At 43.3% G+C, this 26734-nt stretch overlaps 4 protein-coding genes across 4 annotated transcripts; 1 reads left to right on the top strand and 3 right to left on the bottom strand.

The window, feature by feature from the left end:
* The first annotated feature begins 3197 nt into the window (after nucleotides 1-3197).
* On the top strand, nucleotides 3198-5229 carry LOC134193857 (fibropellin-1-like). The gene is made up of 6 exons (XM_062662706.1): nucleotides 3198-3519; nucleotides 3591-3693; nucleotides 4261-4491; nucleotides 4556-4627; nucleotides 4745-4879; nucleotides 4947-5229. The coding sequence occupies exons 1-6, from the start codon at nucleotides 3256-3258 to the stop codon at nucleotides 5045-5047; spliced, it is 906 nt and encodes a 301-aa protein (XP_062518690.1). The 5' UTR covers nucleotides 3198-3255; the 3' UTR covers nucleotides 5048-5229.
* A 600-nt stretch (nucleotides 5230-5829) lies between these two features.
* LOC134194374 (uncharacterized protein K02A2.6-like) lies at nucleotides 5830-10246 on the bottom strand. The gene has a single exon (XM_062663301.1). It carries the CDS (start codon nucleotides 10086-10088, stop codon nucleotides 5946-5948), a length of 4143 nt encoding a protein of 1380 aa, XP_062519285.1. The 5' UTR covers nucleotides 10089-10246; the 3' UTR covers nucleotides 5830-5945.
* Nucleotides 10247-13034: 2788 nt separating this feature from the next.
* On the bottom strand, nucleotides 13035-15644 carry LOC134194050 (protein jagged-2-like). Its single transcript, XM_062662951.1, has 10 exons — nucleotides 15334-15644; nucleotides 15171-15261; nucleotides 14783-14896; nucleotides 14580-14723; nucleotides 14400-14513; nucleotides 14235-14339; nucleotides 13730-13846; nucleotides 13582-13662; nucleotides 13372-13518; nucleotides 13035-13307 (listed from the first exon to the last, which is right to left on the bottom strand). Exons 1-10 carry the CDS (start codon nucleotides 15586-15588, stop codon nucleotides 13276-13278), a joined length of 1200 nt encoding a protein of 399 aa, XP_062518935.1. The 5' UTR covers nucleotides 15589-15644; the 3' UTR covers nucleotides 13035-13275.
* A 5465-nt stretch (nucleotides 15645-21109) lies between these two features.
* LOC134194373 (neurogenic locus notch homolog protein 1-like) lies at nucleotides 21110-23357 on the bottom strand. Its single transcript, XM_062663300.1, has 11 exons — nucleotides 23319-23357; nucleotides 23170-23262; nucleotides 23008-23098; nucleotides 22834-22947; nucleotides 22619-22762; nucleotides 22440-22559; nucleotides 22143-22358; nucleotides 21979-22074; nucleotides 21655-21864; nucleotides 21445-21594; nucleotides 21110-21388 (listed from the first exon to the last, which is right to left on the bottom strand). Exons 1-11 carry the CDS (start codon nucleotides 23355-23357, stop codon nucleotides 21294-21296), a joined length of 1368 nt encoding a protein of 455 aa, XP_062519284.1. The 3' UTR covers nucleotides 21110-21293.
* Nucleotides 23358-26734: the final 3377 nt, after the last annotated feature.

Raw genomic sequence — 26734 nt, 5'->3', positions numbered from 1 at the left:
TGGTGTTTTGGAGTGCGTAGTTGCCGTGCTATAATGGTTATTTGCTGTGCTCTTGGATGTACCAATGCAATTACCTGCCAAGGGGATATATTTGAAGTTTTCAGATTGCCTTCAAATGAAGTGGAACGTCAGAAGTGGTTAGAACAATTAGGACTTGATGATGTCTCGCCCAATGCCAAGGTATATTGTGCTAGGCAATTTCCTTGTGGAACCACATCAACAGCAGGTTTATTGCCAACGTTGTCCAAGGCATATCATAGAAAGCAACCTTTTTCTGTGGTTGCAGTAAAGCGATCCAGAGTTACAGCTTCTTTTACATGGTCACCATCAAACTAAACTCCTCCTCTAAATGAGTTTTTCTGACTATGGTTTATCTTCGTCTGGGACTAGAAATGAAAGACCTCAGCTACAGGTTTGGCTTCTCTTCTCAGGCTCACAACATTTTTGTCACATGGATAAAATTTCTCTATTGTCATTTGAATGACATTGACTGGTGATTGCCAAGGGACACTCTACATCAAAGTCTACCACAGTCATTTAAAGAGGCTTTTCCAAAAACGACCTTCATCATTGATGCAACAGAACTATTTACAGAACATTCTTCAGATAGGGGTTTGCAATCAACTTTCTTTTCCAGTTGCAAACACCACTACACTGTGAAAGCATTGGTTGTAATATTGCCATCTGGTCATGTTATGGTTTGTGTCACGACTATTTACTAGTGCCATACCAGATAGGGAACTTACCAAGCAGTCGGGTTTTCTCAATAAATTAGTACCTGGAGATTCAGTCATGGCAGACAAAGGGTTTGTTATTGCTGACATTCTCATGGATGTTGGAGCATCTCTTGCGATACCTCCTTTTCTACAAGGAGGAGGTCAGTTTACTGAGGAGCAAGTCATTGAATGCCGACAAGTGACTTCTCTTAGATTCGACGTAGAAAGAGTGATCAGACGGATAAAGAACTATGTTATGGTTTGTGTCACGACTATTTACTAGTGCCATACCAGATAGGGAACTTACCAAGCAGTCAGGTTTTCTCAATAAATTAGTACCTGGAGATTCAGTCATGGCAGACAAAGGGTTTGTTATTGCTGACATTCTCATGGATGTTGGAGCATCTCTTGCGATACCTCCTTTTCTACAAGGAGGAGGTCAGTTTACTGAGGAGCAAGTCATTGAATGCCGACAAGTGACTTCTCTTAGATTCGACGTAGAAAGAGTGATCAGACGGATAAAGAACTATAGAATTTTGCAAGGTATAACACTTAGTTCAAGCATGGATCTCTTAGATTAGGTATTTACTGTTTGTTCGTATCTAACAAATTTGCATCTACCTCTTGTAGGTAGATTTAATTTTGTAGGGTAGATTATTATTAATTAGTGTCATTGATATTACTTTCTGTTTGTAAAGGTTAATATATTGTCTTTTGTTATAATTCTGTACTCTTCTGTGTCACATGCTCCAGAATACATCACTCTACCACTTGCTGTTCAATTTTATTTTCATCGTGGACCATTTAATAATACTCAATTATTACAACATTATTGAATAGTACTAACAGAACTTTATCTACTTGCTACCTAAGGTCCTACATGGGCAAACCAAGTGGAAACAGGTGAAACTATTTCTGATAATACACATCTAGGCAAGAATTCTGTTCTTATCTTACCACGCCCTGTGAAAAAGTTTATCGGGCCTCGCATGTCCAGAAGGGCGCGCATCTTGTCTTCGCAGTACACCTTCGTCATGAGCTAAACTAGTAATAGGCATTAGAGCTAGCAAGAGCATTAGGTGTCACGGTTTCCACTCAATGATATACGTAATAGCTGTAGATTTGGTGCGATGCAACTGCACCTGTCTTCAACAATCACTTGACTGATTTTCACAAATTAAAATTCGTCGATGAATTTCAACTCTCTGTTAACACAGTCTAACGGTTGAGCAGCATAGTTTTCATTTAATTAGTTAAAGACACGAAGCTAAGAAAAACGTCACAAATGGTGTAAATGTCTCCAGTTACAAATATAGATTATATTTATCGAATTTTAATCTTTACAAGACCCTATCAAACTTTATACGTAAAATGCTTGTCTATAACTGTAGACTATATCTAGTCAAGTATCACTCTTTAACAACTTTGAGTCGTTTAATTAATTGAATAAATAAATAAATAAAATAATTATTACCAACTTCATACAGTAACGTTGACCCAGACTTGCTTTTTCCTTGTAATAATAGCATCAATCAATTCCCTTGCAACTCTCTTGCCATTAGCTAATTGAATCAATTATTCAGACGCCTCTCCGCTCAAAGCCACGCAGTAGATTTAGAATACCATACCAGAATAGCACACAAAGACAAAACGGTTTATCTTATCTTTTCTCGACGGTACAGCTAACAATAGCTTACAAGTAATCGTATAAATATAACAAAGACGTTGGAGACATCGCAGCCTAGCGTTACCGAACCCTAACGTTACCGCAGCCAGCTAATTCTAGCACAGAGTGACACAATTGTGTACTAGCACACAGTGACACAATTGTGTGCTAGACAGAGTTGCCTAATGACTGACGCGTATCTGTGCACTTTCACAGCCAAACCCATGTGCAACAACCGTCATACGATATCTCAATCTTTGAGGCCGGTTGTTGGGTAGTTTGCTTTCTTGCTGGTGTGCACAATAGGAAATGGTCATGCAGAATGCCTTTCTTGTCGAAGCCCAGAACAGAAGCGAAACCATGGCAATGACACGTCATACACACAACTGCAGTCTGTATACATCCAATGCTGTAGACAGAGAAGGGCTAGCTATATACAGTACACACTCTCACAGCCTCGAATCTCTTTGAATCGTCTACCTATTCGTTCTTCTAGTATTCTGTAAACGTGCTAGTGCAGCTGCTGTAGATGTAAAGTCTCTATTGCATCATATTAGGCCCACTGACACCACAATTGTTCATATACTGCGTCAGTGAACTTTCATAACGTCTACGTCGTACGTAAGTGAAACGGAACACAAAGACCGAACGCCTATGAGGTGTCGGTGGGTTGCATATGATACAACTACTTACGTCTTCCACACCTACGCACGCACGTGTAGTCTAAACTAGTTACACACCGCAAGCGGGCGACAGTAACTCGGTAACAAACGCCTACGCTAAGCGACGGTCTACATAAATCGTGTAGCACACTCGCATTCATCATTCCATCGTCTCATTCTATTGCATTGTCTATCTCTGTGCGACGGAAATATGCTACGGTGTCTCCTCTCTTTCGTTTTGTTTGTCTCCGTCTTTGAAGCAACGTTGGCGTTGCGAATTCGTCCTCCGACATACAACTACAAATGCGTCGAAGTTGGACGTCACTGCGACAAGGCCGTTTGCGGCATGACGACGTGTACAGTAAAAGAAAAGTGCTGCTCTATCTACTACACATACAAGTGCTACTACAAACAGAGAGAAGTAAAGTCGTGCGCACCGTTTTACTGTGAAAACGGTGGAACACGCATTCCGCTGGTGAGCAAATTGTTTCTTAATTCTATCAGTCGATCAGAGCGTTGCTAGACTGTATGCTGCTTTGTGTACAGAAAGGGAAGCGTGACGTTACTACGCATACGCCAGTGTCCGGGTGCGAAATACCTCCCCCAATCTGTCGGTGTCCTCCCGGTTTCAGTGGACGTTGCTGTGAAAGTGAGTTTTATCGCAAAAATTTGCACAATGAGCGCGTTCGCACTAGCTCGAACTTGAAATAAAATAATCTAGACTTGTCTACTAGTTAGATAGTAGAGTACGTCCGCACATAGCTTTGGTAATTGTAGACTCTAGGAGGGCATGCTGTAGTTAATTAATTAATTAACTGTATGGTAACTAGGTTATTAAGTGAACTGTAGTCTCCTAGATCGTAGCAACTCACTCTTCTGTTGCCTGAGGCGCTGCCTTTTCAGGAGATACCTGAAAAGCGCGAATATGCCTAAAATAGAGAAACGGCTCGAGCATCTTTACAAGAACGTGTTAATTATCATCACGTGATAGTTAATTAAGCTGACAGAGTCAAACCTGACAGCTTAGCTATATACATTTGTTTGTAACACACACACACACACACACGCACGCACGCACGCACACGCACACGCACACGCACACGCACACGCACACACACACACACACACACACACACACACACACACACACACACACACACACACACACACACACACACACATACACACACACCTCTAAAATTTGTACTACCTCTAGTTCGGGATCCCATCGACCCTTGTAAGTACAAGAAATGCGGTTACGGAGAAGAATGCAAACTACAAACGGTGCAATGCGTGACGACACCATGTCCTCCAATAGCAGTCTGCGTTCCGGTCGACTTGTGCAAGTACAAAACATGCCCAAAAGGAGAAGTATGCCAGCTGGTACCGATACTATGCGTGACGACTCCTTGCCCATCAAAGTTCGAAGCAGTCTGCGTGCCAATAGGTAAACCGAAACAAAATGGCAACTAACTAAAATTTGAATCATCTACATGCTTTTCTGTTGGTAGATCCTTGCCTTGTTAGGTTATGTCCCAGAGGAACAACATGCAAAAATCTTGGAAATGGCAAATCAGAGTGCGGTATGTGTGTGTGTGTGTGTGTGTGTGTGTGTGTGTGTGTGTGTGTGTGTGCGTGTGTGTGAATTTGACACTTCTGTATACATTACATACTCGAGACTGAGATGTCTATTGATCTAGTGAGGCCTGGAATTTGTCCTCCTAATGATATCATCGGTATCTGTCAAGTGACAAAAGACAGCTGCTTGAGTGACACTCAATGCAATAACAATGAGAAATGCTGCAGTCGAGGATGTGGTCGACAGTGTGTGTCTGGTAAACTTAACCTAAGCCAGTACAATAAAATGCCCTAATGTCACGTGACGATTGACCGTTATTTTAGTGTTAACCAACCCTTGTGCTGCTATACTCTGCCTTCAAGGTCACACTTGTGTTGTGCAAGACAATGGTCAAGGAAAATGCGTCCCACAAATAATTGGATGACTTCAGAAACTTCATGACTGAGTGATTGAGGTCACTAGAATTGTCACGTAATCTGCATGTTTTTAAGCTTTGCGTCTTGAATTGTATTGACTAATTTGAATGTACCTCATTGTCTGTATCGTGGTAACGTTTTACAAATAATTCTGTGTTTGTAAGTAAACAATAAAATCAAGATTAATTAATTGTTTACTGCAAACTGAAGATTGGAATCGAATTATTAACTTGAGATTTTGAAGTCAAAAAACTGCTGTACTGTATATCTCTATTTCTAGGACATTTCCTACATTTACATATAATTTATTCATAGTGACGTCATATATAAATATTATCACCGCCACAATAACCCTATAGCTAAAGAATGGAGGCATCTGCAATAGATTTACAGGCACCTGCCGGTAAAAATGTTTTTGATTTCTTTAATTGCAAAATTCTGGATACGCTACTAGACTTTACTTTTAGGATTTCTAATGAGCTCTGTCTGTGTCTAGTCTCAGTTTAGGTACATCAAAGCTTGCTGTCATATCTAGATGCCATTTACTCTGTAGCCTAGTCTAGCAGTCATCCTATCTTGTCAGCTAATATTTTATCTAGTCCTACTTGCTGTGTATTTCTCTGCTTCAATCGTTTCAGACGTGCATGAATGCACAAGATGGCACAACCGGAGAGTAGCTAAAATATTTTAGTTCACTGGGATGGCAATGGTGATCACAGTCCTCATTTGTGGAATAACCTGCAATTAACGCAATTTGTCATTCAATACAATTAACTAATATGACGTCATTGTCGTGTATTCACTCAATGTACTATTCAACACACGTTAACGGCCGCTACTCTAACACTGACTCAAACACCGGTTCAGTCATCCTTTATCTACCGCAAAAACCCCAGTTCCCGTATGCTAGCAAGCATCTACAAACACAACATTTTCTCCCCCTTCTAATCGAATTGCATATTCCACCTCAAAATCTTCGAAGCGTTTGGGCCTTGTCCTCACTCGTTTTGGCCTTGTTGTTTCTGTCTCATTTTCATGATCATGGGCAGTGCCTGCATCACTTGCTGCCTCTCCTTCGACTTCGACATTTCCCCCATCGTGTTGGTTTCCTGTCATGTCTTCTGAGATCTCCTCTTCCCCATCAGTCCAGCTGAGTACTGCAGCTGTATTTGCAACACCAGCTGGCTTCGCCACAGCAATTAATTGGTCAGCATGCCACAGACGTCCATCTTGTAGCAGGTAAGTGTCCTTCCCTACCCTTGACCAGACTTCTACTGGATCGGACAATTGCGACTTCAACTTATGGCCTCTTAGCGGACGCTTTACTCTTACCCAACTTCCGGGAGAAAAGGACGAAGCTCTAGCTCTCCTTTTATGATCTACATATGCCTTCATCGCTGCCTGTTTCCTTGCCACGACCTCGTCCGCATTCTTCAGCTGAAGTGATCCCTTCTTATCTTGCCTAGGAATCATCTGGGATAAGGGCTGCCGAAGCTTTCGGCCCAACATAACTTCTGCTGGAGATTTCCTCGTAAGTGAATGCGCCGTAGACCGGTAATTAAACAATGTGCTTTGCACTGAACTCTCCACTGAACGTCCTTCCAACAACCCTGTCTTCAGGCCTTGTTTAAGCACTTGATTGAATCTTTCGACTCCTCCATTTGCTTTTGGATGATACAGTGGTGTGAGAATATGGCGAATACCCCGTTCTCGTAACCACTGCTGAAACTCATACGACCGGAACTGAGGTCCATTGTCCGTTGTTATCGACTCAGGAAACCCCCACCTAACAATAAGGTCTTCCAAAAACTGCACAACCTCTTGCGTCCGCACTTGTGAGCACAGTCTTACTTCTGGCCACTTTGATCCCAGATCATGAACTACAATAGCGTATCGCTGGTGAGCCATTGCTATTTGAATTTCTCCAAAGATATCTACCTGAAGTCGTTGCCACGGTACCGCTGTCCAAGGAGTAGGTTGTAATGGAGCATGTACAGGTTGGCGAGACTTCCCGCTGACAAGGCAGGGCTCACAATCTCTCACCATTTGCTCAATTTGGCGGTCAATCCCAGGCCACCAGGCAAACTCTCGGCATCTCTGTTTCATACGAACAACCCCCAAGTGACCCTCATGAGCTAGCTGTAGCACCCGTTTCTGCAGCAACCTTGGTACGACTATTCGATTCCCTCTCATCAGACAACTCGACTTTCCACCCACAGGTGCCAACTCGTGTCGAACATTCCAAAAAGGACGGAACTCTCCTTTGACATCGTGCCATCCTTCCCGGATGCACCTTAAAACCGTTTGGATTTCTGCATCTGCACCTGACTCCCTTTCCATTTCATCCAAGGGTACCCCCGGGCTCCATGTGCTCAACAATAATATACATTCTTCCACATCATCAGAGTCCCATGCTGAATTCTCAGCTGGAGCTGGTGACCTCGACAGTAGATCAGCAACTTGATTGGAATGACCAGGTCGATATTCCACGCGGAATGTATACTTGTACAGCCGTTCTGTCCACCGGTGTAATCGCAATGGCCTTTGACCTGTTCCTGACGCAGATAGCAGTGATACCAAGGCTTGGTGATCGGTACGAAGTACAAACGGTCGTGCAAACAAAAATACATGCCACTTCTCACACGCCCACACACAGGCCAATGCCTCCCGTTCTCCCACAGCATATTTCTGCTCTGCTGGTGACAACGCACGGGACGCATATGCCACAGGACGTTCCTGTCCATCTTGTATTTGAGACAATACTGCCCCAATAGCTACTCCAGAAGCGTCACACGACACAAAGGTGTCCGCTGTGGATGAAAAGTGGGCAAGAACTGGTGCTGATGTGACAAGCTGTTTCAATTTGTCAAATGCCGTTTGACATTCAGTGGACCATTCCCAATGGGCATCCTTCCGTAATAAGCACCGCAAAGGAGAAGAGATATCAGCATAGCCCTGCACGAACCGGAGGTAGTAATTTGTCATACCGAGGAATGAATTTAGTTCTGTCACTGATGTCGGTTCTTTCAGTCTTTCAACTGCTTCTATGTTAGATGTTAGAGGACGAATACCACTCGCCGAAATACTGTGTCCCACAAATGATATTTCCTTAACTGCAAAAGTGCACTTGTCCACATTTAGTGTCAAATTGTGATGTTGTAGTCGTTGAAACACATCATTCAGTCTCTTATTGTGACTTGGTCGATCTGGTCCATGAACGACAATATCGTCCATGTAGACAGCAACTCCTGGTATTCCGGCTACGACCGTAACCATGACTTTCTGGAAGGCACTTGGGGCCGATGCCAAACCGAATGGCATTCTCTTGAACTGGTAAGTCCCCTTATGTGTTACAAATGCTGTAATAAAGCGACTTTCCTCTGCCAAAGGTATTTGCAAGTACCCCTGGTTTAAGTCCAGCTTCGAAAATACTGTAGATCCATAAAACTCTGCTGCTATGTCTTCCATTGTTGGAAGTGGATGCTTGCCAGGTATGATTGCCTGATTGGCTCTTCGAAGGTCTACGCAGAGTCTAATCGCCCCTGATTTCTTCCATGCAACTACTAAATTTGAGATCCATGGGGATGAATCCACTTTTTCAATGATATCCAAACTCTCCCAACGATCCAACTCCTCTGCCACCCTCTCTCGTAGAGCCAGTGGCAATCTCCTAAGTGGCTGCATAATCGGTGGTACGGTGGTGTTCACTAACGGGCAATGAACAAAGTGATTGGCTTTCCCCAATCCACTCAACACCCTAGGCCATCTCCGACTCCAACCTCCCTTAGTAACTCCATCGTTGAGCAAGTCAACCGCTTGTACACTATGACTGCCTAGTTCTTCTGGATCCCAACAAATTTGAAATCCCAGGGCATCAAACAAGTCGAGACCTAGTATGTCTGTCCCCTTGTCTGTAATATAGAATGGAAACTCTGCTAATTGACATCTCCGGTATCGGACTGGTAGCTTTGCCTTTCCCAACACCTTTATTGGCGATCCTGCATAACCAACTAGCTTTCGATTTGCTGGTTCCAGCTTACTCCAAGAAAACCATCGATCATATGACCTTTTTGACAGCACTGAAACCTTCGCCCCCAAGTCAATAACAAGTGACAAACTGACACCAGCTAACTCGCAAACGCATTGGCGATACTCGAGTGTACTGGACTGACCACCAACAACATTGATTCGAACGGTCTCCAACTCTACCCCTTGCTCATTGCCACAATCAACTTCCTGGATCTGTGACTGTTTCTTTGACCTACAGCAACGTGCGTAGTGTCCTATTCTCCCACATTTTCTACAGGTCTGTGTTGATGCTGGGCATGTTGAACCCTTGTGAACCGAGAACCCACAGTTACCACATTTGCCGTCTCCTCTGCTACTCCAGCCGCTTTTACCTGGCCGTGTCTGTACTTGACGAATCCCACGTGACTCCTGTGCCAATTGACCCAAAGCTGTATTAGTTAAACCTCCTGGCACTGCATCCATTACGCTACCTGACACTGTCGCAATAGCTGCTGAATCCCTAGCCGCCTCTTCCATTCGTGATGCCAGTACAATTGCTTTGTCTAGAGTAAGATCTTCATCTTCTTCCAACAAGCGGTCTCTCACTTTACCACAAACCGTCTTTTCTATAAGTTGATCCCTAATCATTTCGTCATGCAACGGTCCAAACTTGCAAGTGGCTGCTAGCTGTCTCAGAGCAAACACATATTGCTTCACGGACTCTCCTTGATGTTGCTTTCTTTGTCGGAATTTGAATCTCTCGACCATAGAATTGAGTCTCGGTCCGAACAACGTCGCACACACATCACGTAACTGAACGTATGATTCCGTCTCTGTCTCCGTCGAAAGTATCCGCTGCCCTTCCAGTCCTAAGCAATGAGTCAAAAGGGCGCGTAGTCGAGGCTTGTTGTCTGCTTCGTCTTTGATTGCCGCGGCTGCCACGTAGGTGTCAAAAGCGGACAACCAATGCTTCCATGGCACCGCCGGTTCCCCCGGGTGTGGAAGGAAAGGAGGAGGCGGGTGAATGCCTGAAGTCGCCATCCTCGTCGCCAATATTGTCGTGTATTCACTCAATGTACTATTCAACACACGTTAACGGCCGCTACTCTAACACTGACTCAAACACCGGTTCAGTCATCCTTTATCTACCGCAAAAACCCCAGTTCCCGTATGCTAGCAAGCATCTACAAACACAACAGTCATCACCAATATTGCAGGGATTTTCACTAAGTAGCAGTACACAGATGTAACGGTTAAAGTTATCCTCGGTATCATGCTAACGTTGGCACTGCGTGAGATAACGTTAGCGTGATTCAGATACACGTACACACACGTTACCTGGGATGAGCCTCGTGTACCCATGCTTAGATGCGCCTCTGGAATTGAAGGAGATTTCTACTACTGTACGCACGCGCGGTAGACGTTACAGCATGTCTTGGTGTTCCGCTCTGAGGGTATGGCAAATTGCAGAGCCGTATATAGCTCTGCGTGATACCGTAGCGTCGTGTACTCATGGCCGCGCGCCCAAGAGGCCTGTGTACGAGGCTATGTGATACCGCAGAACAGTATGTATAAGTAGAGGGCTCTGTAATACCACAGTCGGATATAGGCGGCTCTGTGTAATATCTAGATACGGCTCTGTGTGATACCGTAGCCTCGGCCTCTCGGACCACTGTAGCGCCAATTCAATAGGTCTGGGAGGCCGAGGCTAGTGATACCGTAGAGGTACGTACGTAGCGGCGACAAGCGTCAGGTATGCGCGAAGGTCTGGTTTGCTGTCAAAGTGCATGGAAGAAAGCGAAGTGCTCCAGAGCTGACGGGATTGCGTGTGTAAAGCATGCAACGTCTGGTACATGCACCTCTTGTGCCAATGCCATCTAGCCTGCATCCGGCCAGAATCGTGTATTACATACACTGCATGGTAATAATAAGTTAATTAAACATAAATTGTTTGAAAAAATGTTGCTTTTTCTACGAAAGGACGCTATGGATAGAAAAGGACCGTACAAGATCACTTGCGCATTGCTCAACCGAAATATGCGCGTCACTGCGCATATGTCACGTGCAAAAACACTAAGTACCTGACAGCCAAGTTATTGCAGTATGTATGCTTTTTTCCGTATATTCAAGTGATGCGAAGGCTCGTTTGGCTGCAACTATAGGGACTATAACAGTAGCCTCGGCCTCCCAGACCCGTGTTGCGCTGATTCAAAATCGTCCTCCACGGGTCTGGGATGGTACCGCCTCTTCTCAATATATTTCGGTTGGTCCCAGGACCAGCATTAGTGTTCGGTTTCATAAATGCATACCTTTCCAATTACGGCCGTAATACAAGAACGACGAAGACATGTCGAGTTAGAACATCGTGTCGCATCTTGCTGCACGGGTACCTTTGTGTTTACAGTAGCTACGGTTTTATCCTTTGTGTGTTAGTAGGGAACGCGAACGGGACGTTAGGAAGCACTTTCTTTTACTACTGGTGCTGCGGACGCGATCGGCATGTGTCTGATCGCCGTGAATCCGCTGCGAGTAGCTGCTAGTCGCAAGTGGAGCTTCGAATTCGCGAAGAAAATTCGCAATGCGAGCATCCGCTGTGACTCGATCGTCCGGATTCGATTCGACTTGCCGCGAAATCGCGACAAAACTTCGCCGTGAATTCTCCGCAAGAGTCTGTGTAGTAGACGTAATCATGAAGTCGTTGAGAATGCAGCTGGCTGGCTAGTGTAGATGTCGCAGCATCGGTTCGAACAAAGGGCTCTACTAGGTGTTGTTACTGCCGTTGCCAGGTGCAGAATACAAGCCACGACGTGTAGGTACGTGGGTTTGCGTGAAGAGCGCACTAGAAGTCATCGTTTGTGTACAGTATAGTCTTTGGTAGACAGCAGATATGCATGAGATGTCTTCGTTGATTACAGCTGTAATTGGAAATGTATGCATTATGAAACTGAACACTAATGCTGGTCCTGGGACCAACTGCAATATATTGAGAAGAGGCGGTACCATCCCAGACCCGTGAAGGACGATTTTGTATCAGCACTTCAGGGGTCTGGGAGGCCTTGGCTAAGCGCGGTAGACGTTAGAGCATGTCTTGCTTTTCCGTTCTGAGGTTATGGCAAATTGCAGAGCCGCATATACGGCTCTGTGTGATACTGTAGCGTTGTGTACCCATGGCCTCGCGGCCAAGAGGCCTATGTACGAGGCTATGTGATACCGCACAACCGTATGTATATGTAGAAGACTCTGTGATACCACAGCCGTATATATGCGGCTCTGTCTGATACCTAAATATGGTTCTGTGTGATATCTAGAGACGGCTCTGTGTGATACCGTAGCCTTGGCCTCTCAGACCACTGTAGCGCCAATTCAATAGGTCTGGGAGGTCGAGGCTAGTGATACCGTAGAGGTACGTACGTAGTAGCGACAACGAAGGTCTGCTTTGCTGCCAAATTGCATGAAAGAAAGCGAAGTGCTCCAGAGCTGACGGGATTGCGTGTGTAAAGCATGCAACGTCTGGTACATGCACCCCTTGTGCCAATGCAATCTAGCCTGCAACCGGCCAAAATCGTGTATTACATACACTGCATGGTAATAATAAGCTAATTAAACATAAATTGTTTGAAAAATGGTTGCTTTTTTCTACGAAAGGACGCTATGGATAGAAAAGGACCGTACAAGATCACTTGCGCAATGCTCAACCGAAATGTGCGCGTCACTGCGCATATGTCACGTACAGTAACACTAAGTACCTGACAGCCAAGTTATTGCAGTACGTATGCTTTTTTCCGTACATACAAGTGATGCGAAGGCTCGTTTGGCTGCAACTATAGGGACTAACACCGACGTGTGTATGGTGCGTTTGGTCACGTGACGTACGACTGACCGACCGGCTTGCGAGGCAACGACGTATCACGTGATCCTGATTAAGGCCAGAACGTGCCAGGATGTCAATCAATTGAATGCAACGCTATCTATTACATGCAGACGGTATGGCTCTGTAGTGATTCTTCGTTTTCAAAATACAGTCTCTTACCTAACGACATAACAATAACATATAACTCGTTGTCTAACACTATATCCACAAGTAAAACTTGAAGAAAGATTGACGTTAAAAGTAAACCGGTAACGCAAGACTAACTAACAATGTCACGTATACTAAGTCAGTTCATGCACCACACAGTATGCATCTTTGCATACACCTCCACCGTTCTCATCAACGCAAACGATCCCTTCAGGACTCAGAGTCCAAGGACACGGATTTTACTACAGACAATATCACATGGAATTAGTTTACAACTGTATACGGGAACTTTGCAGTCTCGGATACCTTTGAAGATCGGAACACACTCGCGACCGCATCCCTTGCTGCAGCATTTCTCACCGTGCTGGCACTCGATGTCGCTCAGACAGTGTCCGGGACCGATTTCGCATGTTGTAATGAGACCAGGAAATTTAGGACACGTGCCAGGCCTCACTAATATCAACAAGAAAAAATAACAAACTCGTAATCGAATAAAATATCAACTTGGTCACTTACCACATTCAGGACGACCATTCCGGATGGCACACGACGTGCCCCCTGGACATTTTATCTTTATATTGACACAGGGATCGAGATCTGGACGAGACACAGATAACAGTCAATACAATCAAGAAGAACTTTCTTCGCAATGCAACCAACATACCGCGATCAACGCACTGGAAGTTCCTCGGACAAGGCGGAATTAAGCACGGAATTGGTACCTCCTTGCAGATCTGGCCTTTTGGGCAAAGAACCAGAGGACATGGAGCCGGAGGATCAACTGGCATACATGAAAGTACAAAATTGATATCAATTAACTGATTAGATCCAGTGACGTCATATCTACATGCGCATGCGTATTCTAGATATCCAATATCAGTTCACTGATTAGGTCTAGTGGCGTCATATCTACGTGCACATGCGTGCTCTATATATAATATCAATTAACTGAATAAGGTTAGTGACGTCATATCTACGTGCGCATGCGTGTTCTAGATATAGTATATCAATTACCTAAATAAATATAGTGACGTCATAGCTACATGCGCATGCGTGCTCTAGATTTCCAAGATATCAACTAACTGATTGGGGGGTGTTAAGTCATATGTACATGCGCATGCGCATGCGTGCTCTAGATATCAAGTAAAATGTATTAGTATGCAACTCACGTTTTTCTGGTACGCATCGGAAGTTATCACAAGGCGGAATGAGACAGGGAAAAGGTCCAGACACGCAAACTTTGCCTGGTTCGCAATCAACTGTCGCACAAGGATCTAGACAACAAGAAGTTAGCTTGTACACAATGTACTCCGTTTCAGTCAATTTTGTGTTACCTTCAGGCACGCATCTCACTTGCATTTCGCATGGTTTGTCATGCAGACACAAGACGCCGTCTTCCCTGCAAACCGTTCCAGGTCGACAGACGACGCGAGCACAACCGGTTGTTCCTAAAAATTGGAGTGCGCATGCTCAGTACAAGATTGAGAGTAGAATGAGGAACAATCCTGTCTTACCTGTTGGTAGAGACTTCATACATTGACGACTGCATCCTTTATCGCAACACAATTGGCCATCGAGACAATGGGAATTGTTTGTACACGCGAACGGTTTGACTTCACATGTTGTGATCGTGTTTGGAAACAATGGGCAGATACCGGCTACGTTAATCGATGCAACTGTTAGTAAACGTCATCAGTAAGGGCTAAAATGATTGTACCATCTGGAACGCAGATGCCTTGGAGAGGACACGGAGCCTTAACGCACTCGACTTTCTCTGGTTTACAGATCTGTCCAGCTCCACACTTAGTGTAAGTACAGGGATCAATTAATTCTAGAAAAAATTAGGTAGCATATTAGATACGTAATGTATTACATACAAAATTATAGCCACTCTTTGTGTTTTGTCTCACTAGTAAAGTTGCCTATGTCTTTTTGCCCCATTTTCTGTGCTCTCGCTGCTACAATTACCTCAATTTTCCACCAACTGTAGCAGCATGAGCACCGAATTCAAAGTAGAGCATACCCAAAGACAACTTTATTAATAAGACAACACAGAGTGAAGTGGCTATAATCCCCCAAAACAATGTAAATTTAGTGGAATCTACCTTCACAGCATCGTCCACCAAAGCCTCTTGGGCATGCGCATCTTGGTCTTGGTATCTCACATCCAGCATCACTGATGTCACGTTTACCTTTCTGTAAACAGTCATTTCCAAAGCAAACAGAGTCATTTCAAAAGAAAATCTAGAGAAGCGACTAACTTCTTACCGTAGGAATACGAGTTCCTCCGTTTTCACACTGAAACGGTCCACATTCGCGCTCTTTCCTTTTGTTAAGATGGCATCGGTATCCCCAGCCGGTAGTGCAGCATCGCTCCACGACTGTACACGTGCGAATTCCACACACAGCTTTATCGTTACAGTCGCGAAACAACTCCTTGCAGTTTATAGGAACGAGAGAGAGAGCGGTTATCGCTCCTAGAAAGGAAACAAAGAGAAGAAGAGAGAAAGAGTGTCGACTCATTGTTCACGCTCAGTCAAAAAAGCCGGTCTCGATTGATTGACTGCATTGTCTCTGCTCTGCTTTATAGTCGAGCGTCTCTATAGCATCGCTGACGTAATTCGGGTCGAGTACAGTTGACAAACGCAAGCGCGAACGATTTGCGCGACCGCACAAAGAATGGTGCGTCAACGAGGTCGCGTGTGGGCTGACATTCGATGTGAAGTCATCGGTCGCGACACGCCTCCTAGTGACGTCACGTTTGAGAGCAGAACTCGTACAGCTTCTTTAGCTCACTTGTTAGAATACATGCAGCATGTAAAGTAGATGCGAACTGTCGCGGAACCGATTGTTGTACCTCTTACTTGTTGTTTCTCGCTCGTATCGCTTGCATCGTCCGGTGTATGTGATGGACACACCTACGCATTTGCGTAATGAGTAGGCTGCACTAAATTGGAGACATCTCGTATTGTATTGAAACGTCAGTGCGGTTCCTTCCTGCGCTTATCACTTAGCTAAGCGTTGTCGGCATCCGTTTCTGAACTGTACCGCCCTCTTTTACTCTACCATCATCTAATAACATTCTAAAGACATACGTACGGCATCGATCGAACGCACAGGAAGTAGTATACAGCAAAACCCACGTGGTATTTCTTGGCAGGCGCGGATCCAGAACTTCTCGTGGTGGGTGCACAAACATGTGGCTCGCGTTCAGCCTCGATTTCCCAGACATGTGTAGCGCCAATTAATTAACTAAAGAAAGGCCTATTTGTGGAAGGCCGAGGGTATACTACTGGTAACGGCAGTGGAGAAGGATATTCAATGCAATTTTAAATCTTAGTATTAATTTTCAAGCTAGTCGTAGAAAGAGCTAGATATATTTGCTGTCTGTGTGTGCTTTCTCACGACGTTTCTAACCTGGGTTAACTCTAATTGATTTAGTTCCAGACGCCTTTTAACTAATTGGTCTTAGGTAACAGCTTGGCTAGCCTAGGTTAGTATGGCGCGCCATTTGTGCCGTAATTCGCTATTTCTACTTAAGTAGAAATAATTCTACTTAAGTGAAATTCAATTCTACTTAAGTAGAATTCATTTCCACTTAAGTAGAATTCATTTCCACTTAAGTAGAATTTATTTTCACTTAAGTAGAATTCATTTCCACTTAAGTAGAATTTATTTTCACTTAAGTAGTATTCATTTCCACTTAAGTAGAATTCATTTCCACTTAAGTAGTATTCATTTCCACTTAAGTAGAATTCATTTCCACTTAAGTAGAATTCATTTCCACTTAAGTAGAATTCATTTCCACTTAAGTAGAATTCATTTTCACTTAAGTAGAATTCATTTCCACTTAAGTAGAATTTATTTTCACTTAAGTAGTATTCATTTCCACTTAAGTAGAATTCATTTCCACTTAAGTAGAATTCATTTCCACTTAAGTAGAATTCATTTCCACTTAAGTAGTATTCATTTCCACTTAAGTAGAATTCATTTCCACTTAAGTAGAATTCATTTCCACTTAAGTAGAATTCATTTCCACTTAAGTAGTAATCAGTTGACTTTAGTAAAAATGATTCTACTTAAGTAGAATTCAGTGGTCTATTTTCACTAAAGTAGAATTCATTTCCACTTAAGTGGAATTCAATTCAACTGAAGTGGAAATAACAAATTTCACTTAAGTAGAAATGGATTTCTACTTCAGTAGAAGTGCTGATTTCTACTTCAGTAGAAATGAATTCCACTTAAGTAGAATTGAATTTCACTTAAGTAGAATTGAATTTCACTTAAGTAGAATTGAATTTCACTTAAGTAGAATTATTTCTACTTAAGTAGAAATATTTCTACTTAAGTAGAAATAGCGAATTACGGCACAAATGGCGCGCCATAGGTTAGCGCTAACCCACTTACAAGCTGGGTTAGAACTCGGTCGCTCCGCCTTCTAGGCATAGCAAATAATGGCGCATTTTCTAGAATGTGCTACAAACGCTTCAAAGCTACACGTGCGCGTCTTTAGTAGAAAAGGAGAAGGCAAAGAAAAGCAGAATGCAAAGAAAAGCGCGTCGGCAACGAGAGGTCCTTTTTATTACTCTCATAGTGTTGCTGTGCAGAATGTACAACCAGATGTTGCTTGTAAAGATCATGTCTCTAGTGAGAGGACGAAACTCTCCAAACCTTCCAGACATTGACGGGACAACAATGACGAGATATACATAACTAGTATCTAGATTGGTTAGTGGGTCATTTCTGTGCTGTGTGAACGCTGCTCAGTGCTAATATAGGTCAATTACACAGTAATTACATGTTCCATCTGCTAGTGTTTACTTAGCTAGCCTAACCTAGGTTAACCTAGGGTCAGTGTGAAAGCACCCTGTGAGTCCTAGTAATCTGAGACGAGAATAACTCCATTACAATAACTCCATTAGTTAATTAGTCTACTCTTGGATGCTTCACATGGCAATACTTCCACAAATTTTTGTGTGGTGTAGATGGCCATTTCGTAATGGTGTAGGCCACAAAGCAAAGCCGTTCGACCAATTGCAGATCTAGTGTAGGCGGTTGAGCTAACGGTCGATTGCAGCTACATGTCGTCACCGGAAGTACGCAAATAATTACTAAGACGCTGAGGAGTTTCTAGTAGGGAAGTCAATCGCGTTCACGTCTAAATGAGCGTCTTGTAGGGATGCTGACATTTCAGTAGCAATTAATTAGCAGACTGTCAGAAGGTTTACGGATCTCTGGACTCAGCACACTTAATTAATTAATTAATTAATAATAATAATAATAACAATAATAATAATAATGACTCGTTTCAGTCGTTGGTGAATTTCTGTGGTCTGGAGAACGGTCCGTTGACGATGACGTTCAGTGCTTTCCTAGTGGTCATTGATATCCACTAGGCGTGCTGTTCGCGGTCACCGTAATGCCTGCAATCTATATCGAATTCGCTATAGTCATTGATCGCCGTGTGGACTACACAGGAACATGTACAATGCTGGGTTCACCTGCAGGGTTGGTGGGCGCCCAGATGGGGGTCAAGACCTTACTTGCATCATGGAGGGTCATAGCGACACGTAATAACATATTTCTATGACACCACATCTAATTAATTAAATTCCTAATCAAATTTTTTAGATAGGGCATATATGTCTGGCAAATTTTTCTTCCGTATTTCTACGATGGATCCGTTTCTACACTCTAGCAAAAAAGAAAAATAATTCCTAAATGACATTTTGCTGAGTATCTAAAAAGCGGTGACACTCCTACGTACAAGGTTGACGGGTGTACGTGCATGCACCCGGTGAAACATCCTTATATTGACCCCTGCCCCGTATCCTGTATATCGTCACTATGGACTCTTACCTGTACATTTAGACTGACGCCTGCCCCGTATACTGTATATCGTCAATGTGGACTCTTACCTGTACTTTTTTATTGACGTCTACCCTGTATCCTGTATATCGTCACTAATGGCAGGGGTGGATTCAGGATTTTCGAATGGGGGTTCTATGACGTCACAAAGGTTTGGATCAGCCACGCCTCCAGATATAAATTAGCTATTAATCACCTATAGCATAGAACGAAAGTAAACGTTAATGAATCTACAGTACTGGATAATTGAATTAATCTTGTAAACCTATACATGTCTTTCGCTAGACAGACAAATGTTACCGCTTTTTCTTTTCTTTCCGAAGAAAGCTTCTATAGACATATATGCTTTCATGAAATTGTGAATGTTGTGACCGTCAAAGGTGGAAGTACATTTTTATGAGATAGAAAATAAGTACTTTGAAACATTATCATTGCAAGAAAGTAAATAAAATATGTTGTTGGAGAACAACTGAGATTGAAAACAAGTTACCATAAATTAAAGTAGAAAGAGTAGGAGTACCGTACGACTCACTCGTACTGTCCGACGATGATGGACCTACGTCGAAAGTTCATAATCTGTACTGCACCTCAGTGTGAAGTTACTTAAGTTAAAACTAAAACGTGAGCTGCGAGTCACGTCAGGAAGTAACAAGCACTGCTGGTACGTGGTCATCTCCGTGTGATGACGTCACAAAATTTTAGGGCATTCCCAGGAACCCCGGAACTCTCTCTAGATCCGCCACTGAATGGACTCTTATCTCGACATAATGCCAACTTTTGTGTGGACTACATGACTGTTTTCAACTGATTTAAACCAAGGATACAAACGTTGTTGAATGGCAATGTCCTAACATGATAGGAAAAGAGTGCACAGAAATAGAAGGATTCGATTGTGATACAATCGTCATTTGTTTGCACGTGCAAGGCACCTATATTATACACTCCTGTAATCGGTTGTATTATCAACCATAATAGAGAGATATGAACCTGACAGTGAGAATTTTATCCGATGTACAATGTCTCGAATAATTTGATTGACCATAACCTGAAGCAGATCGTTTTGAACATCATGGCAAGTATATTTATCCGTTTTCTTTGCCAAAAAGTTCTTGACAATATCATCAGACCGTTGAAAAAGATCCAGTAACTGACTAAAGTTTCCATGACTTCCACCACGGCCATCACCTCTAATTGTAAGTCCTGTCTAGCAAGGAATCTTAGAAAGGTCATGACCTGTAGAAGACATGAACGATTTCCTTTTCTAGTCTTGGCTGCTTGCCATGACAAACTGTCTGCAACTTCCCTTGTGGTAGCTGGAAGATTAACAACTGCTTCAACTGCACGCTTGTGAAACAAAGATTCCTTGTGCCTCGGAAACACTACACAGGCATCTTTCCAATTGACACCCTTGTAAAGAAACTAAGCTTCTGTTGTCGTAGGTTGAAGTTTCAGTTGCATAGAATCGCTGTAATACACACGTAACAGAACAATCGTTCTGTTATACGTCCCAGTGGATCCACTGCCATCTGTTGAACCATTCTCTATTGAAGGATCTATGAACTTTTTCTTCTATTTTTTCCAAACTCCACCAGCGGAAAGACATGCTTCTAGGCTGATTAAGACTCATACCAACGTCAGGATACTATATGACACTTACAGACATGGCTGTGGTGCCTCGTGACAAACACACTGTCTACACGTGCACACCATACAATAGTCATATTCCGAACGTTTCCGCAGACTGGCAGACGTCCGAGTGGTGACAGTAAAACTGATTTCTCTGACTCTGCATTGAGAGCAAGCTGAACTCAACTGGGACTCGAAAAAGTGCTACGGCCATGGCTGTAGCGTCGTAGCCGTTCCGCCCGGCTTGCGTGACAGTGTGTGTGTGTGTGTGTGTGTGTGTGTGTGTGTGTGTGTGTGTGTGTGTGTGTGTGTGTGTGTGTGCGTGCGTGTGTTCGTGCGTGTGCGTGTGTGTGTGTGTGTGTGTGTGTGTGTGTGTTCGCGCGTGTGTGCCTGTGTGTGTGTGTGTGTGTGTGTGTGTGTGTGTGTGTGTGTGTGTGTGTGTGTGTGTGTGTGTGTGTGTAAGTATTTATGGGTTGATTTTCAAACAGCTTTTTTCGGTTACTTGAATCTGGGTCAACTGCATTAACATGATAACGCAATGCAAAAACTCTTGAACATATATATTCTTTATTGATAAATGTCTAAAAAGCTAATCATTTGTCACACTACTCACAGTTTTACATCTGGTTATGTGATACGCTTGTAACCATTTGTAAGATTTCAAGTCAATATTGATATTAAAAGTAAAACGATGATGCAGGATTGCCAACATCATTCAGTGTCAAACTTTGGGATCAGTTGTTGTCCGTAAACTTGCAGATGCCTTTGCCTTTTCTTTCAACACAAATGGTGCCTTTAGGACACAGTTTAATAGCACACGGACTTAGTACTATAGAAAAATAGGTTAGAAACAATAGACAGGATCTGAGCTGTCTTAGGTCTTACTAAATTTGTTAACTCGAACGCATTCCGGACCGCATCCTCTTCTGCAGCATTTCTCGCCTACCCGACACTCGATGTCGCTCTGACAATATCCGGGACCGATTTGACACGTCGTGACGAGACCGGGAAATTTGGGACACGTGCCAGGTCTCACTAATATCAACAATAAACTAACAAACTCATAATCGAGTTTATTGATACTTTGTCACTCACCACATTCTGCACGACCATTCTGGACTTGGCACGATGTGCCAGCTGCGCATCTTATTCTAGCACACGGATCTACATCGACTTCAGAATGTAGCACAATCCAGGGAACACATCTGTACTGTTCCGGACACGGCGGAATGAGGCACGGAATCGGTACCTTTTTGCAGATCTGGCCTTTTGGGCAAGCGACCAGTGGACAAGGAGCAGGAACTACTGAAAACAATCAATGAGAAAACATAATACTCTAAATTACAAGTAAATGTGTTTAGTCTGTGACGTCACCTAACTTTACGCATGCGTGGTTTACAGTATATGTTTGTAACTCACGTTGTGGAATGCATCTGAACTTTTTACAAGGCGGAGAAAAACAGACTTCGGGAACACACACATGGCCTGGTTTGCAATCAACTCTTGCACAAGGATCTAAAACAGAAAAAAGCGCTTCCTGTGACTTTCATGATACATACCATTCGAGTTTAGTTCGGGCATACTTTCGACTTTAAACAAGGGATCCACGCAGACGCGTGAGCAATGTTTTTCGCAACACTTCTGCTTTCCTTTGCAGTCCGCGTCGTCATTGCAGTTCTTTTCACAAGGTGGTTTTCCAATTTTGGTATAACGAGGACAAGTGCCAAGTTTATTTGTAGGTTCTGCAACTGTAGCTTCTACCACTGAAGTAGTTGTAGTTGTATCGGTAGGTTCCACAACTGAGACATACAAACAAAGACACACACAAATTAAATTTTTTAGTAGTGCCCGACTAGTAAACTACCATTATTTTGTCTTACCTTCAGGCACGCATTCTACTCTCTTTTCGCATGGTCCTAGGACGGGGCATAAAACACCAACGCTACTCTCTCTGCAAACCGTTCCAGGTCGACAGACAACCCGAGCACAACCGGTCGTTCCTACATTGTAGAACGTCATTACAATGTGTACCGGATAGAGGATAGAACGTGCGTTATACCAGATGGTAGAGACTTTATGCATTCACGCCCGCATCCTCGTTTGCAACACAATTGACCATCAGAACAATGCGAGTCGTTTCCACACGAAAATGGTTTGATTTCACATGTTGTGATTGTGTTTGGAAACAATGGGCAGATACCGACTACATTAGTAATTACGATTGTTAGTAAACACGTCATCAATAAGGAATTTGGTTACTGTATGTAGCTGTACCGTCTGAAACGCAGATAGCTTGGAGAGGACATGGAGCCTTCTTGCAGACCACTTTCACTGATTTACAAATTTGTCCGGCTCCACACTTGGTGTAAGTGCAGGGATCAATCAGTTCTAGAAACAACATCTAGCATCAAACACCCAAAAACATGTTACATGTACATTGCATTCTACCTTCACAACATTGTCCACCAAAGCCTTGTGGGCATGCGCACTGTGGTGTCGGTATCTCGCATCCACCATAACTGATTTCACGTTTACCGCGCTGTTTATCATAAACGAGGTCATCGCAAAGACACAATTCAAAGCATAATTGAGAAAAAATCATCTTCTTACCAAAGGAAGTCGCGTTCCTCCGTTTTCACACTGGAACGGTCCACCCCTTTGAAAAGTTGAGACGCGAATTCGGTCAAAATTCGGTGAGAGCTGCTACGTAGTTGAGCAGAACACGCGCCGAAATCGATGAATTCGCTTCGTATTCTGACGGAAGCGGTAGCGTAGCGGAAGTAAGGCAGTATTTCCATCTGGTGGAATTCGGTCCGTATCCGGAGTATGCGGTAGTTGTTCGCCTCGAATTCTGGACAAAGAACAGGCAGTAGCGATTCTCTTCGAATTCGGGCAGAAGTCTTTGAATCGGAGAGTACTCCAGATGCAACGCGCAACCATCAGATATGCAAAGTATATCCATTCATCTATCTACTAGATCCACTCCTCTGAATCGATGCGATATACTCATACAAGATATAGTTATTAATTATTATCTGATTTGAGATCTTTGGCGTCGCTGGGCAGATTCGCAACACTCTCAGATCGACTACTAACACCTGCTCTCTGTATTGAACGGAATGCGATAATTGATGAAGTCATAAACACGTGCAATCAGTGGGCCAATGAGCAATGATTATACGTCCATGTGCTCGGTTGTCGCTTACTTATTACCACAATTCGTGTAGAATGGAGGAGAAGACGAAGACAAAACCCACACGACCCACACGAATTAAACAAGCCGCGAATCGACAAGATGACTACGGAGTGGTTCGGGTAGGTCAGGCGATCGACCTGGTCGCGTTTCTACGATCTAGCTTTGTGAACTTCAGAAGTCAAGTATTCCTGTTTCTGTAGATTGCTTGACGACTGTCCATATAAAGTTTGATGCGAACAACGTCAAAGGGTGGTCACTGAGCCGTGGCCGGAGGCTGACAGATCGGCATGGAAACGTTGTCGCATTCGACGAAGTTCGTCCACGATGCAGGCTTTCTGCTAGGAAGTGACTGGTGTAGTTTGTGTATGAGACTATTGTTGCAGTGTAGTAGAAGCTAGTACAGCACAGTCATGTAATATGGAGATCAATATTCTGAATTGATGTGGCATATGATACACGCATATATTGTACACAAAGGTCTGGCGAGTTTCTCGTTCGCAGCTAATTCGTATGAATTCACTCAGTATAGAAATGGCCACAATACGCAGAGAATTCGAATAGACTCCGGTTACGTTTCTGCTCGAATACGATACGAGTTCTGGTGACTATCGGTGTGAATACGGAGCAATTTCTCACCTAATTCCGCGTTGTTTATTAAGTATTCGGCCCGAAGTCACTAAGTAAAAGTGGCCAAAACTTGCAACAAACCCGGAACGAATTCGCTTGAGTCTAGGGGTAAATTCAGTATGAATACGCAACGGATTCTCCCTAATTTGAGTGCAAATCCAAACTATATTATTGCCGAATTCCAGCCGAATTCGCATCTCAACTTTCCAAAGGGACACTCGCGTTCCTTCCTTCTTTTAGCGTAGCACCAATGTCTGTTGCCCCACCCACTCGTGCAGCATCTCTCCACAACCGTACAAGAGCGAGCTCCACACAGAGCTTCCTTGTTACAGTCGCGAAACAACTCGTTGCAACGCGTAGGAACGAGAGACAGAGCTGATATCACTCCCAGTAAGGAAGCGAGAAGAAGAAGAGAGAAAGAGTGTCGACTCATTATTCGAATTCGCTTTCAATGCAGTAGATCCAACGTCGCCGGTCCAGATTGCACTAGAAGTCTGACTGCACAATACCGGTCGCTGGTTGTTAAATAGCATCGCTGACGTAATTTGAGGTCGATTACGTACACAAACGTTGACGAATTTCTACGACCGCACAAAGATGGTTGGGTCGAGAGGTCACGAGTTGGGGGGGGGGGGGGCAATCGGCATGAGGTCACCGGATCCGACTCGTTTGCTTGTGACGTCTGGAACGTGTAATGACTAGTACCGTTAACATGCATTATAGACCACGGGCGCAGCTAGGTATAAGACTAGCCTCACTAAAGACGCAGTGTGAATTGCAGCCCCGGATGCCTTCCATCACCACTACATGTCACATTCCATTATCACATGTAGTGGGGATGAAAGCGCATCCAGGGATGCAATCCACACTGCGTCTGAGGCGAGGCTAGCATAAGACAGTTGCCTAGGGGTGGTCACGTACATCGTGTTCTCATCCTGGTCACGTTTCTGTCGCGTGATCGAACCTCTGGCAAAGAAAACGAAGGCAAACTAAAACGTTTTGGCGGCTTGGGTAATTACTTATCAGACTAATATATTTGATGTCATTGTGCGCACTAGGACAAATTTGAGATACCGTTTAACAGCAATTTCTGCAATTTGAAAATCTAGACAAAAAGTTTTAATTACTGCAAATTAAAGTTCTGCCTTCTACCCAGGAAGACAGTCATGGACAAACGTGAACACGTGTACATGTGTCCAAACAGTGAGTCGATGGACTCCGAGAAGAAGCCTAAAGTATCTGTGAATTTTTAGTATTTGTACGTTTCGTGATTTCTTCGCAGAATTCGCAGAAATGTTATGATTGCAGGAATACCGGTTATACGGTATTAAATATCAAATTTATATCTATTGCAGAATTTACATTAATCTTGCCTAGGTTAAAAATAATCCAAAGCTGACAACTGTGTAAAGAAGCTTCTCTGCTACCATGTCTACATTCGTCTTTTTGTAGACTGCAAGACACACTTACACTTTGCGTAAAGTAATGAGATGATTGCATGTTACATATTTTACTAATAAACTAGTAACATATTGTCATTTCTTGAGCTTAACCTGTTACACATATGTGTCACTACTACCCACGTCTAAACTGCATCTCTTTCTTTTACCATACTTACTAGCTGTTTATACAACCGATGTATAAACTGTTCTATTACAGGTTGAATTATTTTTGGAGAAAAATATAGTAATGACATGATTTTATGTTTATTCACTACAGTACTCTCATACTTTGTCTTGTATGTAAATTTGAAATTAGACGTTGCTTAAGTTAACTTAATTAAACACATTATTAATTATTTAAGAGTAAAATCGCGCATCGTGATGCTCATCTATCAAATTAAATTACAGGAAAACAGGCATCGCAGTAAACATAGGGAGCAGTCACAAGAAGTGCATTGATGTCTTATAGACAACAATATAAGCAACTAGAAGAAAGTAGTCAAGCCTAAAGTGCGCTAACTAGAATGTGTAGCCTCGTATTTCAACTAGGTCGGAAGTGTTGCAAAATTGGTCTGAAAGTTTGAGACTACCTAGTGCCTGGACCTAGTCGACAATTGCAAAATGTGAAGTTTCAATTACATTAGCTAAATACCAAGCAGGGGCAGCGAAACCGGTGGGGGCCGGAAAGGCGGTTGCAACTAGCGGAATTGGAGACATGGCCCCTCCAATACTGAACAATGATAGAAGAAAATCACTTTGTAAGTTTTGTTGTTTGCAAGTAGAAATACCATTAGATGGCGTTTGCTAGATTTGTGTCCATGCTGCTCTGGCTACTGCAGTCACATATTGATCATTGACAAACCAACCATACTCAGTTAGAAATCAAAATTGCGGCAATCTGATAAAACAT

The sequence above is a fragment of the Corticium candelabrum genome, chromosome 18, assembly GCF_963422355.1.
Source record: "Corticium candelabrum chromosome 18, ooCorCand1.1, whole genome shotgun sequence".
Classification (NCBI taxonomy): domain Eukaryota; kingdom Metazoa; phylum Porifera; class Homoscleromorpha; order Homosclerophorida; family Plakinidae; genus Corticium; species Corticium candelabrum.
Note: the sequence above shows the minus strand (reverse complement) of the source record. Positions and strands in the feature narration are given on the sequence as shown.

Excerpts from the sequence above, each read along its gene's own strand:
- LOC134194374 (XM_062663301.1), bottom strand. The coding sequence starts at position 10,088 with ATGGCGACTTCAGGCATTCACCCGCCTCCTCCTTTCCTTCCACACCCG.
- LOC134193857 (XM_062662706.1), top strand. The coding sequence starts at position 3,256 with ATGCTACGGTGTCTCCTCTCTTTCGTTTTGTTTGTCTCCGTCTTTGAA. Across the intron at positions 3,694-4,260 it reads CAGTGGACGTTGCTGTGAAA|TTCGGGATCCCATCGACCCT; the intron begins GTGAGTTTTATC and ends TACTACCTCTAG. Across the intron at positions 4,492-4,555 it reads AGCAGTCTGCGTGCCAATAG|ATCCTTGCCTTGTTAGGTTA; the intron begins GTAAACCGAAAC and ends TTCTGTTGGTAG.
- LOC134194050 (XM_062662951.1), bottom strand. The coding sequence starts at position 15,588 with ATGAGTCGACACTCTTTCTCTCTTCTTCTCTTTGTTTCCTTTCTAGGA. Across the intron at positions 14,897-15,170 it reads TGGTGGACGATGCTGTGAAG|AATTAATTGATCCCTGTACT; the intron begins GTAGATTCCACT and ends AATTTTTTCTAG. Across the intron at positions 14,514-14,579 it reads TATGAAGTCTCTACCAACAG|GAACAACCGGTTGTGCTCGC; the intron begins GTAAGACAGGAT and ends TCCAATTTTTAG.
- LOC134194373 (XM_062663300.1), bottom strand. The coding sequence starts at position 23,357 with ATGGAAATACTGCCTTACTTCCGCTACGCTACCGCTTCC. Across the intron at positions 23,263-23,318 it reads TCCGCTACGCTACCGCTTCC|CAGCTCTCACCGAATTTTGA; the intron begins GTCAGAATACGA and ends TCAACTACGTAG. Across the intron at positions 22,075-22,142 it reads TCCCTTGTTTAAAGTCGAAA|ATCCTTGTGCAAGAGTTGAT; the intron begins GTATGCCCGAAC and ends TTTCTGTTTTAG.